This window comes from Panulirus ornatus, chromosome 42 (assembly GCF_036320965.1).
Source record: "Panulirus ornatus isolate Po-2019 chromosome 42, ASM3632096v1, whole genome shotgun sequence".
Taxonomy (NCBI): domain Eukaryota; kingdom Metazoa; phylum Arthropoda; class Malacostraca; order Decapoda; family Palinuridae; genus Panulirus; species Panulirus ornatus.
Window position 1 is genome coordinate 22,066,221 of NC_092265.1, and position 19,412 is coordinate 22,085,632.

A 19,412-nucleotide genomic window follows, 5' to 3' on the forward strand; every position below is an offset into this window, starting at 1 on the left:
AGGAAAAATAAGGGAGAAAACAGTGGCATAAAAAGGCTAACCAAATTTAACAAAATACTAAAAACAATGGCATAAAAAGGCTAACCAAATTAACAAAATATTATCATGGACTATCCATTACTTAGGACGATGATGCATCCATAGCCTAGCTGAATTCACCATATCACCCCTGTGGTGTGGGTGATCCTCATCCTGCCACATACATAATTCGTGTATAACTACATATTTCATGATGATCTATAACCCTGTATATTCATCCTTGTGTTAGCAACATCCGTCAGGGTAATTGAGACTTGTTAACACCTGCTTCTGCCTCATATGTTGCTCTGTCTATGCCACCTCAGTTCCATAAACCTCTCATCTGAGTCTGGCTACAATCTACACACACACCATAATTATGATCACTTTAGGTCACTACAATAATGAGTTTTCTACTACAGTTCACTGCATCCAGCGCAGTGTTACCTACAATAGATGCTATACACTTCAGTATTATATTGGTTGGTCTATATTGTACATACCTCTGGATGGTTGTAACTCCTGCCACGTACCACAGACCACTGCCATAGGAAACCCTCCAACACCAAGTACACAATCTTTGTTTTGAAATAGAATATTATTGGTTTTACAAATAATTTTTAAAATAACAATAGGTTCTAAGCCAGCAATGAGGTTATTTTTTTTTGTCATGTCCGTCATTGCAAGTCTCAATAGAAGAGAAGGAACGCGATTTTGAGCAACGCGTTATGACTTGAGTCGCATGTTGAAATTAACTCCCATTTCACACGATTGGGAGAATATTGATTGATTTTCTTTGATATCATATCAGTAGAACCGTTCATGCCACGACCAATCGCATGAGGTTGACAAGACGTAGATATTGCCTTGGCCTTCAAGGAGCTGTAGAGATTACAGCGGTCCGTAAGGTTAAATTAGGGTGATGGTACAACCCTAACGACCTTTGCAGGCCTAACATCTGCGGATGGTATAAAACCCGACGAGGCTAAGGATTTATCCAATCAGCTCAGGGCCCGGATCAGTACGTACCCACGACCAGTAGCAAAACCATGCCACTAACATGACCCATATTACGATGGTGCCTGGCTATAAGATTTAAAGTTCTAGTCAAATTGATCAGGAGACAGTCACTAATGGTTACAAGCAACCAGCCCCTACACTGCTCTGGTCGACCCTATCAAGCGAACCTCTCAGGACTAGGGCGACATTCAAATCAAATACTGAAAGAACAATCTACCTTTAGATTCATCCATGTTGGTGAGTTCACCTCTTTTTCCTTATCATTAACATCAATTCAGTATTGTACACGGGACGTCATAACATATATGTAAACCTTCAACAGTATCGATAGACTGTAAAAGAAATAGATAAGGGGTATACCGGATTTAGAGCCTTTGCTTGGGAGTGCTTGTCAAAACGTCTTTCAGGTTTGCGTGCAAGCATAATCAGCTCTCGAGGTGTATGGTATGCATAAGTTTTGCATGTTTATACGATTTTGAAAGCTATTCTTTTTTTCTTTTATTCACAGTGGCTGTAGAGAACTTATACTGAACTTGTACTTGAAAATAATATCATGCCTTATCCTTATACATTTAGTTCGACATAATCATTCAGACTAGCTAGCACATTAACTTCATTTTTTGTAAAATTTGATCACAAGTATCAAAATATCCTACAGTATATCCTATAATAATTCATGATAACCTCCCAGACTACACCCAGACTTCCCAATCATGTTTTTTTTATCATAATTTTGTATTTCTTTCGGAGAATATTCCATAAAAACATGAAGTCATTTCATGTCTTCGTACTTGAACTTAGAAAGGAAAAAATAGAAATAACCTTTTGTGTCATGTTAAGAATTCTGTAGTGTTGGTTATACACGTTTAAGCTGAAAATGTTTGATATTTTTTTCTTAATTTCTTTTGATTATCATCAAGGGAGTACAACAGTCTAGGAATACAGGATAGCTACGATTTGCTAACTACAGGGACGAACGATTGTCAAAGTTTTGTAACATATATATATATATATATATATATATATATATATATATATATATATATATATATATATATATATATATGGGTTTATTCTAACTCTACTTCGTCTAACTTGGTTATCAAACGTTGTATTTGGTAACAAAAAGACCAGAAAGGAGGCATGAAATTTCTAACGTTCTAGTTCTACATGAATTGGACTCGCATTTCGCAGGAAGGTAGTATATATATATATATATATATATATATATATATATATATATATATATATATATATATATATATATATATATATATATATAAAGAAATTAAGAGGAAGCAGCCACTGTGACCGATCACACACATGTAGAAATTCGCCCAAAAGGTTGATTTGCTAAGGAGTGGATGACATTTGACTTCACACTACATGTTTCTCCTGGCATACCCCATTAAAATAGGACAGTGGGACATCAGCTATGAAATTTTGGCTTTCATAGATATATATATGTAACTCTTACATCTTTAATCGTCTATGATAGTAAGACTTTTTTGTTCAGTTTAGAATTATTCACAAAGACCAACAAATGTGTCATTCCTATCCACCAAACTACACTAGCCATCTACCTATGGCTCTTAAACTATCCTAGCCAAACTTACAGGACATCACTCAGAATAACCTTTGACATCTTATATCTAAAGATAAAATCTTCCACACATCGTTATAAAAGCGTCAACTACCAACAAACATTGAAGTAATGTGAACGTAAATAAATCAAAAGAGCTTGATGAATATCTTTGGCACCGTCAGATAGTACAGTACAGTAAAAAATATAGTTTATATTTTCAGTTATATACAGAGAGAGTATAGAATATCTTAGATAAGCTGCCTATGTACAAATCTTTGAGCGTAGGAATCTTCTAAGACTAGATGAGGAGCATTAATCAATACAAGTATTGGTCTTGGGTGAGATAAATGGTGTTTTCCTCCAGTACAATTTTTCGTCCCATTCGTGTGTTTCGAAAAAAACGATTCGAATAAGTTTTCCCAAATAGGTTTGCATAATTTCACTTATATATAAGTATTCTGCTGCGACAACGAATACTAGGTCAGATCTTATCTCCTAACACATATCAAGAGAACGAGGTCATAATCATTACTGGAAGATTTCAAAGACCAGAAGATTGTTCTTGCGAGCTAAGACTGATAAAAGACCCGTGTCTTTAGGGGGGTCCGTATGAACCCTCCCTAAACACGGGGGGGCTCGATTGGGCTGACTTTTCAGTTACCATATATATGAGGTTAGCAGTGACACCTTTGTGGCTTGGCAGTGATACGATAGATTGACGCATCTCAGGTCACTTTTCTGCCTCTTTGACGACATGCTTAACCGTGGTAATTACTGTTAACACCAATATAAACTATCTATACAGTATTTACAGTGAGGGGGGGTTTAATGTTCTACCGTTAAATTAACCTTACCTATGTCAAGCTTGTTAGGAACCTTACTTTAGAAAGGTGATTCCGCGTCCATTAAACTCAAGCTGACGGAAGCACTATATATATTACAACATTAATATTTCATGATGCAATCAGTAGTTCATCTTCCATTTCTTTGTAGATGTTTCTGAACACAACTAAAGTCCATATATAGACCGTTGTTGATTGCTTCATCAGTTTGTTGATGGTCTAAGGACTACTGCTGGTTACAAGCCCAACTTGTTAACAGTCGATTGACCGTCGTTGGTCAAAATGAATCGATGCAATTCACCACACAACTTAACTGTCACTAGACCTTTGTTGGTCGCCACATTGGCGAATCAACAAGTCGACAGACCACTGTTGGTCATAGTTTGAGAGGTAACAACGCATCCCTGCTGACACTCAACACTTCAGTGCTCAACAGCACTCCTACTCCATTAACTCAACACTTTACTGGCCTCGTCACTCGGCAGCTGACACTCAATCTTCTATTCCTGGCAACATAAGTAGGAGAATGTTCAGAGCGTGTGTGTGTGTCTGTATCGCTTTTTTGTACCATTTAATCATTTTTTTGGTGGGGGATTCCAAAGCGCCACTCTTCTCTCCGGTATGTGAACTTCGGACTTTTATTGCTGCGTGACACGCTGTTACAGTTGGAATTAAGCACCCTTTCTCCAATTACAGTTGCGCCAATAACACGGTCCATTGGCTGGCTACATGAACTCTTGAGGCCTCTGGTACTGTTTGGCAACAATTTGTTACTTTCGACACGTAGCCTACGGCGTTAAGACGCAACAACTTTCTTGATAAAGGACCATATGCCAGTTTGAGGCGTCGACTGGCTTATGTAGCTTATACAAACTGACGAATGGCAGACCAAGTCGATTCAAATGCTAACAGCTTCTACCAGCTTCGTATAAGTGGGGCTGATTGGACAAAAGCGTCCATTTACCCTACTTCAAGACGTATAAAATGGCCTCGGGGTTGATGTTGGGCTAGGATACAGACTCTGTCTTTCTCTCCCTGACGGAAACCAGTGGGGGGTTCTATGCATCATTAGCAATTCCAATTCTTCCTAGCGTCGTACGGAAAAAGACATCAAACTTTGCCTACGTAATCACTGGTTTACGTTTGTCTTCATCAGAATGTAGCTCAATGGTTAACATTTTTCTCTTCATCAGAATGTAGTTTTTCTCAGTGGGGCTTTACATCAAAATGGCAAAAGCTTATGTTACCTTTTGATCTCGTCAGTGAAGCATCAATGTGGTCCACTGAAAGAATTTAACTTACTTTTGACGGTTGCAGAATTTGGATCAGATCAGCTAAGTAAATAAATCTTCACAACAAATTTTATTTGTCGTTTTGTACGATCTTTAGAGAAATTATTGACAGCCTAGGTTGTTGCTAAATCACTTGTTCACTCCGGAAACCACACACTAAAACGAAAGTCATTACACTGATTTACTATTCTGTTGAGGCAAAAGATACAGGCATCGTGGTTATTTTCTCTGTATTTTTCCACTTTCATTTGTTAAATGGAAAGTCGCACACATGCCTGTAGCAGGCATACATTATCATCAAACTTCGCTTACGCGAATAGAAATTAATTTTCGACAGGTAGATGTCGTCTCGCCTATCAGTGACATTACAAACTATGAGTCGGCTTCAATACTATCATATACATAGAGAGAGAGAGAGAGAGAGAGAGAGAGAGAGAGAGAGAGAGAGAGAGAGAGAGAGAGAGAGAGAGAGAGAGGATACTGACACGCATGAATGGCATCTCTATGTTCAATATGAACAACTGTGTTACGTTGAGTTAGTAACACGAACAATGAATTATTTTCCTTTCAAAATGCTTCATTCACGAGGCTGAAACATTTCTGCTGCGTTAAAAAAAAGAAAAAAGAAAAGCTGTTCTATAGCTTTTATTTATCTCTCAGCGGAAGTGTTCCCACTGCATAAGAGTTCTATCTATCTAAAATGAATCGTTTGAAGAGTTCTATCTAAAAATGAATCGTTTGAAGAGTTCTATCTAAAATGAATCATTTGAATGATTCAGGATGCTGAAATAAATATATCACATAGGGATAAAGATATTTTGTCACAGTTGGGAACCTTGGGGAAATTTGAGTAAAGAAATATAACCGCTTTTGAGCACCTTCCATAGACTTCAAAGTTTAGCTTCTTATTTTTGTCTCATGGTGTCACCGAAATAAAACCTGATATTCTCCTGTTTAGTTCAGATAAATAAAGATATTCTTAACTTATGTAATGTTTTATGAAGATGTATTCAACTAACTTCTTCAAAAAATTTCAGGATGACCAGGGGGAATATATACTGATTCACGTTAAGATCTGGGGATCAATATTCTATTTGTTCTTCACAGACTGGAACGATCATATTTCCTGTTCGCCACTTGGCAAAGTACTTCGCGAAGACCACATTTCTTCATCTGACGAAGGGGAGGGAGGATCCTCGAGACGTGATTATGACGAGGTGAGGTACAAACGAAAACTTATGGCATAGGGGGGGGCGGGGCGAAATTGTCCTCACTTCAAGACTCATATGAGAGAGAGAGAGAGAGAGAGAGAGAGAGAGAGAGAGAGAGAGAGAGAGAGAGAGAGAGAGAGAGAGAGAGAGAGAGAGCACACAGGTGAGTCACAATCAGGTAGCGGTGGGTCCTCGTTGTATTGACCGGGAGCAGAGTTGCCAGGTGGCAGATTGCTCGCCTCAACTTCCGACTGGCGCGCGGCAAGGGAGGGGAGGGAGGGACGGTAGCTAAATTTAGCATCATCTCATTACCATACACACCCCATGGGGTAGAATGACGGATAAAAAGAGGCAAATTATCATCCAGATGATGAAACATTTCGTGTGTAGCGTGTGACGTTCGTGTGACGAAACATGCAGCATTCACGAAGACCAGCACGAGAAACAGCGTCAGAGGGGCAGTGCAACAAGTTCCTCCTCCTCCTCCTCCAAGGAGCACTGGGCCACAGGAACGGACCTAACCCATGCCCGAGGGGGGGGCCACGCAGCACTTCCCCTGTGCCTAACCGTCCTATGGAGACGCCCTTACCTTAATTCTTTTTATCTATCGCTAGTTTACACCAAGAGGTGCGCGGGTTCTCGTCGGGCCTCGTACGGGACACTGTAGCCATTTTGTGGTTACGCAATAACGAACGCTACTAAGATTACAGACCATCCTTGTGGCCTGCTAAGGAGTTACGCACAAACACCACGTTGAGAGAGAGAGAGAGAGAGAGAGAGAGAGAGAGAGAGAGAGAGAGAGAGAGAGAGAGAGACGTAACCATGGTAGAGGTAATGGACCATAAATGATAAGGTCCGGGCCGAGCATCCACATCCCTCCCTCCCTCCCTTGACGCCCCGTCTTATACCAACACACACACACAACTTCGACCATTAGCCTAGCCAGCGTGCCCACCACACATCACGGGGACGCTCCTCCACCTTGGCTTCCAGTTGTACTTCGTTGTTTAACGGTCGCACGGGAGAGATTGTGTTCAAGATATTCAAATCATAAAGTTACCGATAATTTCAGAATTTAGATTAGGGTTTTATATGTACTGTTGTCCTCCAGGAACTTCAGACGCGAACATGTCCCACTTTTGTATAAAATGATGATCGTCCTTCTACACCCGTTACTAATGTGAGTTTCTTTTCTACAGTTGTAATGCATATATATATACGAGGATAGCAAGGGTTCGGTATGATTTTAAGCTATATATATCTTTATTGATTATGGACTGTTAAGAAGGGTATCATTTAGCCGACCCATAAGTTTCTCTCTCTTACAACCCTTCATTTTCATATGATAACGTCCAAATATGTCATTTCATAACCACACGTTAATTACGCCTCATACAACCTTATGTCAATCGTTTAGTACAAAGATGTTTACTCCCTCAGCCAAAGCCCGTACCGAAGGAAGGGCAGGTGTGGATGTGGGAATGGCTTAAATTTTGGTTTTCCCCTGGAAATGATTTATATATATATATATATATATATATATATATATATATATATATATATATATATATATATATATTTGTTTATCTATTTTCGTTACTCGAAATGTCGCGTTTTTAACCCCAGAAAATCTTTTCTCTTTAGATTGTGCAACGGCGTTTCTGTGGAAGCAAGCATTCATTTTCGTCTTTCAGAACTTACTGATACTAAACTAAAAAAGTTAAATGATGAGTAGCAAATACTTATGCATATTCCCAATCACTATAGTTTTAAAATGTAAGCATTTTGCTCGACATTTGAACATGAATACATCTTTAGAATGATCTTCCCCTTGTTGTTCTTTTGCCGAAGGTTTCATTTCCAGCATAATTATCAAGCTACCCATCAGTTTCACAAGGTGGAAACCACGCGTTCATTACTTCAACTGAGATCCCCAATAATGTGGCTCTTAATTTAGACCTTCGCCACCTACCACGGGGAGTCACTGTCGGCAACTGGCGCCAGGGGTCTTTTTAAAGGCCTTTGAAGAGACGAACGACCCTTGAACTTTATACTCCACCAACGCCACCCCCCGACCTCACTCAGGCCTCGCACCATCATTATTATTACCACAACCCCAGTCACGGGACCCGACGCACGCAAAGGTCATCAGCCATCGGACGAGGTGACGAAAGGGGGTTTTGAAGAGGAGAATTTCGCGATGACGAACCAGTGAGTGAGGTAGTAGCAAGCGGAGGGATAAGGGATACGAGTGCTTTGTGGGGATTACTTCGTCCGATTATTTCGGGTTCCGAAGACTGTTTGACTGATGGAATGCTGGCTTGTGTCGACGTGTGGAATCAATTTGCCTGTTCTTACCGTACCCAGCAACAGGTGGTGTGATAAACCGTGCTCCAGCAACAGATGGGAAGATACTGTAGCCACAGTTGGACTGCCTTGGCCACACAGCAACAGGTGGTGACGGAGGGACCATACAAGCTGGACCACCAGGGCTCCAGCAACAGGTGGTAGTGACCTCAATACTACTGCCACAACAGCTGGACCACTAGGGCTCCAGCAACAGGTGGTAGTGACCTTAATACTACTGCTACAACAGCTGGACCACTAGGGCTCCAGCAACAGGTGGTAATGACAATACTACTGCCACAACAGCTGGACCACTAGGGCTCCAGCAACAGGTGGTAGTGACCTCAATACTACTGCCACAACAGCTGGACCACTAGGGCTCCAGCAACAGGTGGTAATGACAATACTACTGCCACAACAGCTGGACCACTAGGGCTGCAGCAACAGGTTACTGGCCGACCAATACTAGTTTAAGCCGTTGACCCGATTAGCGGCCAGTGCTCCCAGAAGCAGCATGACCTCCAACCTTTCCCCCACCTTCCCAGGTCAACCAAAAGAACCTTTCCTAAAATAAGCCGCGAACGCTGTGGCTCTGGTGATCGACGTACAGCGCCATTAACAACGATCGCTATGGAAAGTCTTCGCTGTGCCTGTAAAGACCGAACACAAAGGCCGCATTGATCATTCACCTTTTAGATCGTAGTGCTCGAATTGTTATGTCATGAACTGGTAATATACACATAGCCAAATGTACACTCCGTACTCATGGCTATGTGACCACCAGTGATATGTGATATGAACGTTTGTGGAGTTAAACAAAGGCGTATAGGACCATTGACACTATAATTTTTTAGATAACCTGTGGGTTTTTTTTTTCTTTCAGTCGGAGAACGCGCAGGGGAACAAAGATATGTTCTCGATAATCGTCTATAACTTGTAAAATCGAAGTAGATAACATTTTACGACGCCCATTTCATACTTCTGAACGGTAGATCGCATGATAATATGTTGATGAGTTCTCTCCTGTCATTATCTTATTTCTATTATAAAAAGCTTTCTCGCCATACGTGCTTTGTCCTGCTCTGGAGCAGCCATGTCGCTGCAGTGAATTCTACCCCAAAATATTTATTTCACTTCATTGACACAGTGAAAAAATAAACTTATGATTGTCTGAGACACACCAGTAGCTCGTCCACAATTTCCCTCTAATGGTCGTTTGAAGCCTCTGTGTTTTTCTTATAATTAAGCACACCACATCCATCATGGTTTATACCAGCATCACTGGAATTCACCTGGAACGATGCTGTAAAACCTTATGATGACCCAAAGGGGCGACAAATACTAGTTTCCTCCTTCGGCAGCAATCAGTCATCACGTATGATAGCAGCTAAAGCATAAAGCTCCATCATAAGACCACGTTTTAGGGACAAGCTTATCTAAAATCGAACATCTAGACGAATACTTTAAGGGCAAAACATCAGCCTTGCTCAAGTTTGTCCAATATGCACGTTTTCTATTACAGTGGAACAGCTATAATCCTTTCTACCGTGTCTGGAGTCTGTAATTGCATCATGACGTCTTCTATTCACCTTTTTTTTTCCCCAATAGAATTTCCATGTCGGTATACTCTCTGTGTGTCGTTTTCTTCCATAGCTATTTTCCTGGCGATTGATATGGTACGGAGAGAGTAGTGGTAGATGGGGAGAGACGTGTGTGCTTTGGAGTGACCATCGGGTCTTCTGTCCGTCTGTCCATCCCATGAACTCCCTGAGGGCAAGACAGAGAGAGTTGGGTCACCACCAACACACAAAACACAGAGGAGCACCTCTGACGTAGCCATGACGTCACGGCTACCCGGATGCAGCGGTGTATGACGTACTCCTGACGGTGGGGTGGGGTGCGCACATCGGTGGGGTGGGGTGCGCGCGCATCTCACTAAATTGCCCCATGGGTCGCAGGAGGCAATTCGGGCACACTTCACGTGGATAACCCATCCCAAAACATGAATCATATCACAGTAATTCCTTGCGCTAAGTTACGCTGAAAGAAAACGCCGCGAGGGCAAATTTGGCGCTAAATTACATTGAAAAGAAAACGCCGCGAGGGCTAATTTGACGTTGGTCCCAGTTGTCGGTTTGGCTGATTGCGTCTCAAAGGTGTGTTTGTTCTGCACGCAGGGCAACACTCATCATTATATACATTTCTTCGTAAAATATAATATAAATTCAGTACCAAATTTCAGTTATGTGTGGGTGTGTTTGTGTATGTGTATGTAAACATTTCTCCTTCGCGAGCCAGCGAGGTGTATTACCTCGGCAAATCAAAGAGGAACGGAAAAATGATAATGGGAAAAAGAATATTATTACCATAAGCCTCTTAGGGTGGCCAGAGCTGGGAGAGGTAACGGGGGCCAAAATATTCCAGTAACTCTTTACCCCTTGGCTCAAAATTACCTTCATGAGCCCCGACCGAAAACAGAACTCTCGGTCTTACACAGTTTATAAATATAACGACTTTAATGTTCATGGAAGCAGACTAACCACAACAGGTCTTCACCTCTTCGTTCATTTTTTTTTTTTTTCATTTGCTGAATATTCTCTCAGATGCCCCCATACCTCTGATCGAAACCCCAGTGGAGCAGAGATCTTCGGCAGGAAGATTTCTAAATGAATATTGCAGGTTTCTATAGAAAGTCTTGGAGTCAAAGCATAATGAGCGGGATCTAATTTTCCTTTTGATGGTGGACTGCATTTTGTGTCTTCGTTGGCAACATGTTCCAAAGATTACGTTTTTTTTTTTTTCAAAAAAGAGTAATTGAAATTCTTTTTTTTAAAAAGACTAAAACTTTTTTTAAAACTATTTTCTGTTTCATGCTACCTTAATTCGGAAAATTTCGTCTATTAGTAAAAACATGGAATTAGTGCTTTCGAAAACCATTAATCATGTTGAATTTGGTACGTAATTACATGAGCTGCAATTTGATGTTGAAGTCTGACACAATCCACCAGAGCATTTTCTTTTTCAATTTTTACACACCGTTTGACCCAATGGTTCAGTGATGGAGATGAGGTTTGTTATATGTGTGTTCAAGGTTACGATGGTAGCCAGCAGGAGGGAAGACTGGCCATAGATATGCCCCATCTGTGTAGAACCACAAGGGCTTGGCGTCCAGTAATCATGAGATCAGTTCGGTGCTTCGCGTCTCCAGCTGCCGAGCTGGAGGGACTCCAGACCCGAGGCTTAATTGTGGTAGTGCAAGAGAATAGAAACACCTGGAGAATGTTGGCACGGATTTCGCGTACACGACTGCCGACAGATGCTGGCTCGCCCGACTGGCAATATGACCGACGGTGCAGCGGTGGAGGAGGCTTCACGGTGTATTGGGGAAATGTTCGACGTGGTTCCTGATGTGTGGAAACGTTGCTGAAAATCATTACGAGCAAACGCGATTGAGAGTCCCGCTGTCGGACCCCATGGGTATGGCGGGGTGTAGGGTGAAGGGAACGCCATCTGTGTCATCCTTCCCCCATACCGTTTATATACAAAACGTTTCATGTCTCCAGGTTATGCGGTGTCCTCACCTTCATCCGACAGTACTCTGGGCTACACTTCGAAGTGCCCTCGGCTGGCGATGTCTTCATGAGACTCTGTGTTTTCTACCTTCTGCTGACGGAGGAACTGGTGTCTTCGGGCAGTCTCGCTACGCGAAGACACTTGGAGCCTTCGCGCATCCACTGCGCTCCGGCTGGACCCACTGCGCACGGAGCCGTGCCTGGCGGACCCTGAGGGGTTGCGTTGATGTGTGCGTCGGTAGGCAGCGGTGGCAGTGTCAATCGTTTCGCTGCGACGGACGCGTCGCGAGGGTCTGGGGCGTCGCGTTTCGCGGAAGGATCCGCCGCCACTGGTAGCGCGACTGGACGCCCCAGTGACGTCCCGTGATCCCCACGTCTCCCGGGATATTCCTAGGAGACTGAGCGTCAAGTGGTCAGATGTGGAGGTCTGTTTGTCCACCTTGATGCACGACACACCCGAGGGCCCAGCAGCCTCGAGGTCGGGGTCCAGGAGAGGGCTTGAAACCGATGGTTCGTCCACATCCGTGCGGGTGTTGCTGGGAGAGCGGCTCTGGTCCCTGACGGCCAAAGTTACGGAACACTGTGGCAGGTGGAGGTCCATGGCAAGGGACGCCTCGCTCCCTGCATGATGCACACCAGTGGCTGAGGCGCCCAACTCTAAGTCTTCGTCACCACGCTCGCCGATGAAGGCCGGGTAGGCAGCATTATACACCTCTCGCACGGCGGGGTTGTCGACGGACATGGCCTGTCGGGGGAGGCTGTTCGGAGTGAGACGCCCCCGAGGACTGCTCGGAGGGTGGGAAGGCCTTGCCGTCACCCTGAGCACCCTAGGAGGCTCGTTGATCCGTCGCTCCCCCTGGTGGAAGGGCCGGACGAGGGATGGCGCTGACGGACACTTGACCAATTGCGGTCGCGAGCCGCGGGAGTCGTAGTACTCTGCGGCGGAGTCCATGCTGGTCTGCAGGTTCTTGGAGAACTGGATGAAGGCGAAGGTCATGGCTCGGCGGGAGAGCTCGCGGCCGCTCTGGTACCGCAGCAGCTCCGACCCGTACAGCCCCAGGGTCTCCCATTTCGTCTGGCAGGAGGAGTTCCTCATGCCGGTGTCCTCCTCGCGGCTCTTCCGCTCTGGAAACGTCTTGCGGAACCGGGCTGGGACGATCTTGGCGGCGCTGTCCCGGGCCTCAAAGGTCATCACACAGGCGGCCACAATGACGAACCCTGCAGGAAGGACACACAGTCAGGCTTGGCATAGTAAAACACACACACACACACACACACACACACACACACACCTTCGTTACACGGGAAATCACAGCGGTGAAAAGTTTGGCTAAATTCTGGCGCGTGCAAGCAAACCGCGAAAGTGCATTAACAAACTTTGAATGTTCACAACACAGTCTCGTGAGGGTGGGGGGGGGGGTGGAGAGTGCCGGCTAATGACAGTGAGGAGGAGGAGGAGGAGGAGAGTGGGAAGACTGCCAAAGGTGTAGTTTAGTGAAAGTTTATCACTAAGAGAAGCAGTCATGGCAAAGATAATACCCTGGGAGTTTTCTGGATTAGTAAGACGAAATACTTTTGATATCAGTGAGACCTGATATCACTCTTGATAAGGAACATCAGTAAAGATAACAGTAAAAATGTTTAGCAATAAGTTTTGTGAAGTTGCAACAGAAATAAACACATACCAGACACCTTGCTAAGTCATCCTACACTTAGTACATTTCTGACCCCGTATGTAAACAACAATCAAATGTTTAGGCTACAGTCACAAACAACATAATTTTTATTTTATATTTTTTTTTTTTTGGCTATGTTTTTCACAACATACTGAAAACTCGGGAAAAATAGATGGTAAAGTAGCACCTAAATGTTTATACCCCGACAGATGCACTGTCTCATATGTTCTGCACTGAATGTAAATATATATCTACATCCTTGAACATTACCTTGGAAGCCTAGATACAGCTTATGATCTAGAATCATTTCAATGAAATCATTATCATTAAAACTGCTACCATTATTACTAGTAGCCTTATAGCTACCACATACTACTATAACCATTATATGAATATCATCATCAGTATATGATTATTATCAGTACTTTTATAATTATTAATATTACTAACGACCCTATACAGCTGTGGCATACGTGTGAAAATAAAAGTATTATTATTCACTAGACGAAACCCTGAAAATAAAATTATATGGAAAAATAACATTATATGGATACATGACAAAGCGAGGATCTCTGTAGTGTTAGGCTGAGAGAGAGAGAGAGACAGAGAGAGAGAGAGACAGAGAGAGAGAGAGAGAGAGAGAGAGAGAGAGAGAGAGAGAGAGAGAGAGAGTGGAGGAAGTAATCAGAGCAGCACAGAGGCGGAAGTAATGACCCCAAAGTCTGGCTTCGCCCCCTCTCCCACGAGACCTCACCACCACGAGCAAGATAGCAGTATAATTGGGCCGTCGCCAACGACCCGCTGGCAATCATAGGGCGCGCGCGCGCGCGCGCGCGAGAGAGAGAGAGAGAGAGAGAGAGAGAGAGAGAGAGAGAGAGAGAGAGAGGTCGTTACTAATGACCAGCACGCCAATCAGCGTGGGGTCGACGCTAACGACCGACTCACCCCCCCCTTGTGGTGGGACCGATGCCAAGAAACCCCCCCCCCCCGGGTCAACTTATGTCTGTACGTACGTACGCGTCCGTAGCGCATGAAACAAAGTACGCGTCCGTGGTTCATGCATAGTGCATGACGGTAACATAAGAGTTCTCAGACGACGTGATGTATTCGCTACTGAATACGTAATGGATTCCTATACATCCCTATTTTCATGCAACAATGGTTGTATTATGCAAAGAGGACGTGCATCCTCATCTGCGAAGACAATGCGGGTTGCGCGACGCCACAGTGGTGTCATCATCTGGTCTCGCCGTCTTCCATTGCGTTCAAGTAAAACCGCTGATGAGGTTCCAAGTTCATCTATTTTTCTTTTCATCTCACCAAAGATTACCTTCGGTAATATATATATATATATATATATATATATATATATATATATATATATATATATATATATATATATATATATATATATATATATATATATATATCACTATGAGTCCAAGGGGAAATGAAACACGATAAGTTCCCAAGTGTACTTTCGTGTGATAATCACACACACACACACACACACACATATATATATATATATATATATATATATATATATATATATATATATATATATATATATATAAAGGCATCTTGAGGAGGATTCTTGCGTTGCCTTTCAGACGCGTGTAGGCGACAGTCCAGCAATTATCCCCGCGGGACATGAACGCCACATTTTCCATTCAGCAGCGGTAGAGGGAGGGCGAGTCCGTCCGTAGTGGACGTCCCATGACCACAACCAGCCCCAGACGACAGGGATACAAACACCAGGCACTTGTGTGTAGAGTGTCGGGCAATCCCACGCTGAAAACCTGCCTTTAGCGACGCTCTTCAACCTAGCGAGAATCAAATTACTCTCCAAGCGAACTCCTGTCCGCACTCATTTTGATGCCGTTTTCTATGGTTTTTGGGGAAAAAAATGTATATATATTACGCTGGTTTTGTGAATCTGAATACTGCAGTGCGAATACTGCATTTTTAAACGTAAGCTGTTAATACATCGTGTTGGAATGTGTATTGCCAGATGTCCTTGCTGGGGGAGTTGCCAAGCTGGAATATATATAAATATATATATATATATATATATATATATATATATATATATATATATATATATATATATAGTTCCGTTGCTTTTGCATACAGGAAACGTGAATTCCTACGAAGGAGCCACTGGTACAGCACAAAATATCCCATTTTTTTGAGATATTGACATTACATGAATGAACGAAATGGCCAGTACAAATTGTCAAAAAAAAAAAAGAATGAAAAATTCCCATTGACTTGTTTCATTCATTTACAATGGATGGACCATCCAGCACTGCTTTTCCACGCTCGAAGGCTGAGAAATCGTGATTTTGTCAAAGCCAGAGAAGCTGTCATGTATAGTTTGATGATGTCGAATGCAAACTGATCCCTAATCTTATTTAAGAGACTTAGAGCGAGCGCGAGACTGAAAGGTGCCACAGCGTAGCGCACAGCCTACTGAAAACCCAGTTTCAGACATAGATGCTACTATACTGGGTATACCGAGTCGTTCATTATGATCGGTAGTTTATAAGTACAGCTTGTTTAAGTGACCACTATACATGCATACGGCTCACACTTATATAAAATTAGTAGTTTATAAGGGACAGAAGACCCTATAAGACCCGAACGTCAATGGCAGACAAGTCCCGAGAGTTTGAAAGCTTCCGACAACCAGTCAAGCTTAGCTTTGCTGCTCATCATGACTCTTTGTTGTCATGCAGGTGGTACGGAAGCTAAATGTGATCATGAGGCATTGAACCAGCAGCGTGGAGGTGATCGGCTGCTGCATTATGAGAATGTCTGTGGGAAGACTTCACGGGTGCAGCCGATGTGCATGACGGCATTAATGAGCCTAGGATGCAGCTGATACGCATGACGGCATTAATGAGCCTAGGATGCAGCTAATGTGCATGACGGCATTAATGAGCCTAGGATGCAGCTGATGTGCATGACGCCAGGAATGAGCCTAGTTCATGAATATATAATGAATTGAGGCGAGAGTTCAGCATCTTGTCATGGATAAGGTTCACAATACAACATAGTCATACATAGGCAACAACACAATGGACCATAGATGCGTTTACGTCAAGGAAAATTGATGTAAAAACTTTTCGTAATGTTCTCGTTAAGTTCGTTAAGTGGGCTGTTAGTATAAGTTAGGCTTTATGTGGTTAAACCACTATATTTCAACTTGCTCCTGAACTTTTGAAGTTGTAGAATGGATTCATAGCTTACTGAAAGTGTTGTGCACAATATCACAACTACGTAACATTTCGTTTGTAACCAGTCGACAGTAATCATGGTTTATTCTAGTAAACATTTACTCTATACAACTCACTTTACTCTGGTGGCCATTAAGATAACATTGTCACTACGAACTAAACAGCGTCTCTGGCCCTCAGCAGATGTCTAGACTCTAAAGCGTAGCTATTGTGCCAGTAGCATTAGCTTTATATTTCCTGCAATACTGACGAGATAATGACAAAAATAAAAAGATACTAACCTTAGTTCTTCCTACAATGTGACAGACTTTGCATTCTTAACATCAATGTGTAAGAACCCGTGAGGAATTTAGCTATACATCAATACAAAGAAGCAAAAAGATATCTTCCCGGATACGTTCGATGAATCGAAATTAACTTTTTCTAAGAATTACGGTAGCCCCACTTGATAGTTATCGCCATCGTCAAATAGCATCAGTGTGTAATGTTTATCACTGCAAATGACAGAGTACATAGGTAAAAAGGTACCTTGCGCAAAGTTGAGGATTGCTAACCACGTATGACAGCTGGTTGATACATCAGCTTCGTCAATGGATCAGTTAGCGTACTGCATTAACTAAGCAGTTACTGCATCACACAGGACAAGCATCATTACGTTGGTGTGCTAATTTGGTTATTCAGTAAGTAGGTCTGTGCATTCCTTGGTTACTGAAGTAGGCACGGTTAAGTGTATCAACTACACTACCACAGTAACTGAGTTAAGGCAATGACGTTGTGACTATGTCTTTTAGGATCTAAGAATCAATTAGGTCAACACATTAACAAGGCTAGCAAAGAACTTACTACATGAAAGTGGTCAGTGCATCAACTAGGTTAGGGAAGTAACTTGGACAGTACATTAACTCGGTCAGTGTATCATCATAGTGTAACACCTACATCAGTACAGTACATGCATCAACCACTCAGTACATGAGTGTACATCATGTACATCAATGTTATGTACGTAAATATCAGCATGGTGCATCAACTTGGTTGATAACTTAGTTTTTGTGCCTTAACTAAACTTCATTGTACTGGATCAGTGAGAAATAACAACGAGGAATTTCGTAGTATGTCGTGAGAACAGAACTACTTCGGACTGATAAACTTGAGTTTCGTATATTTGATGATAAATGCCTACATCAGGTCACTACCATACTAACATGATCAATGCCTGATGACCCATTATGACGACAGAGAGCAACATCGTTCTCTGAGGTTCGAGAGGAAACGCCAAAATAGATGAATCTCTGAGCCTTAAGACTTTAACAGGATGCGGAAGTGGCAAAATGTCAAACGCAACTGGTATTCAAACTCGGGCAAAACTGACAACACTGGCATTTTTATTGTTGATCCTTCTTTCATCGATAGTGGTGCAAGGATTAAATAATTTCATGATCAATGAGTTATTTCCACTAAATCTGGGTTAGAGTACGATGGCAACACACGAGCCGTGCACCTCAAAGATAAATATTAATAGTTTTATACAGATTAGCTTTTGACTGCTATTTGTGCTTTATGTGAGAGTTTTACACTGGTGTGGTCCCGTCTTTCCTAACCTTGTATTTGTGTATCATGTGGTACCAGTTTATGCCAGGTACCTATTCAATTATCGACCAACTTCCTAGGGGAAGATGAACAGCTAGATGGACTGTGGGACCAGCTGCTTCGACTAGGATTCGAACCTATGAGAGATTGATCCTAGGCAGCCCCTGCCTATCATATTTCATTATCGATTCCAACCCATCTCCCTGGATGGCCTCAGGTCGACATAAGACTGTCACCACTTCGAAGGAAGGACTTACGAACGAACGAAATGCGCAAGACACTCATGGGTGATATAGGATCCTATTTAACATTTTGTTACATGCACCATCTCCACGTCTGATATAGTTACCCACAAATATCGGGCGCATGTCGATTTTAATGACTACGAAGAATCAAATGTATGTCAGCTAAAATCCGTAAGATAGACGTCATTAAAAGAACATATATCATTCCCTCCAATTCTGAAACGCTGTGCTCCACTGCATATTTACCTCAAGCGTTGCCACAAAAGTGGGAGACTCCCTCCGAGGGAGCAACAGCCTCCTATTAAGATGTCTTCCTCCGCAATACTATAAACTCAGGTTTACGACTCGGCCAACACCATGAACGCTCCATTTCCCTGATAAAAGTGAACTCTAATGGCCGGGGGAGCTCTGAACCGCTAAATGTACGATCAACACAATATCAAGACAATGGTGACGCGATTAACGCGTAGCCTATCTTGAACTCGCTAGTCATTAGCGAATTTCTTGCCTCCCACCAATGTCACAGTCTTCTGCTATGACTGTCACCTGTCTGTCTGCATATCTACGGGTCTGCCGACCTAAATATGCATAACAGGGAGAGAATTTTTGTAACTGTGAGGGCTTGTCTTTGAAGGCCCTTCCTATTATGAAACTAAATTCTCTTACATTAGCCACATTTACGACTTGTGAGTTTACAATTCTCTCGCTGTAAAGTTTTTTCTTTCTTTTTTGTCCACTTTGTCGGTTTAATAGGAGTTAAAGATCTACCCGGCATT

At 42.6% G+C, this 19,412-nt stretch overlaps 1 protein-coding gene across 3 annotated transcripts in view; it reads right to left on the reverse strand.

Moving 5' to 3' along the window:
• Window positions 1-8,245: 8,245 nt before the first annotated feature.
• Window positions 8,246-19,412, reverse strand: part of LOC139761965 (uncharacterized) — a 247,630-nt gene continuing 236,463 nt past the window's right edge. For all 3 annotated transcript variants that reach the window (XM_071686695.1, XM_071686694.1, XM_071686696.1), the window contains exon 5: window positions 8,246-13,104. In XM_071686695.1, coding sequence (XP_071542796.1) covers window positions 11,918-13,104 — 1,187 coding nt within the window. In that variant the 3' untranslated portion in view covers window positions 8,246-11,917. The remainder of the gene's footprint in view (window positions 13,105-19,412) is intronic.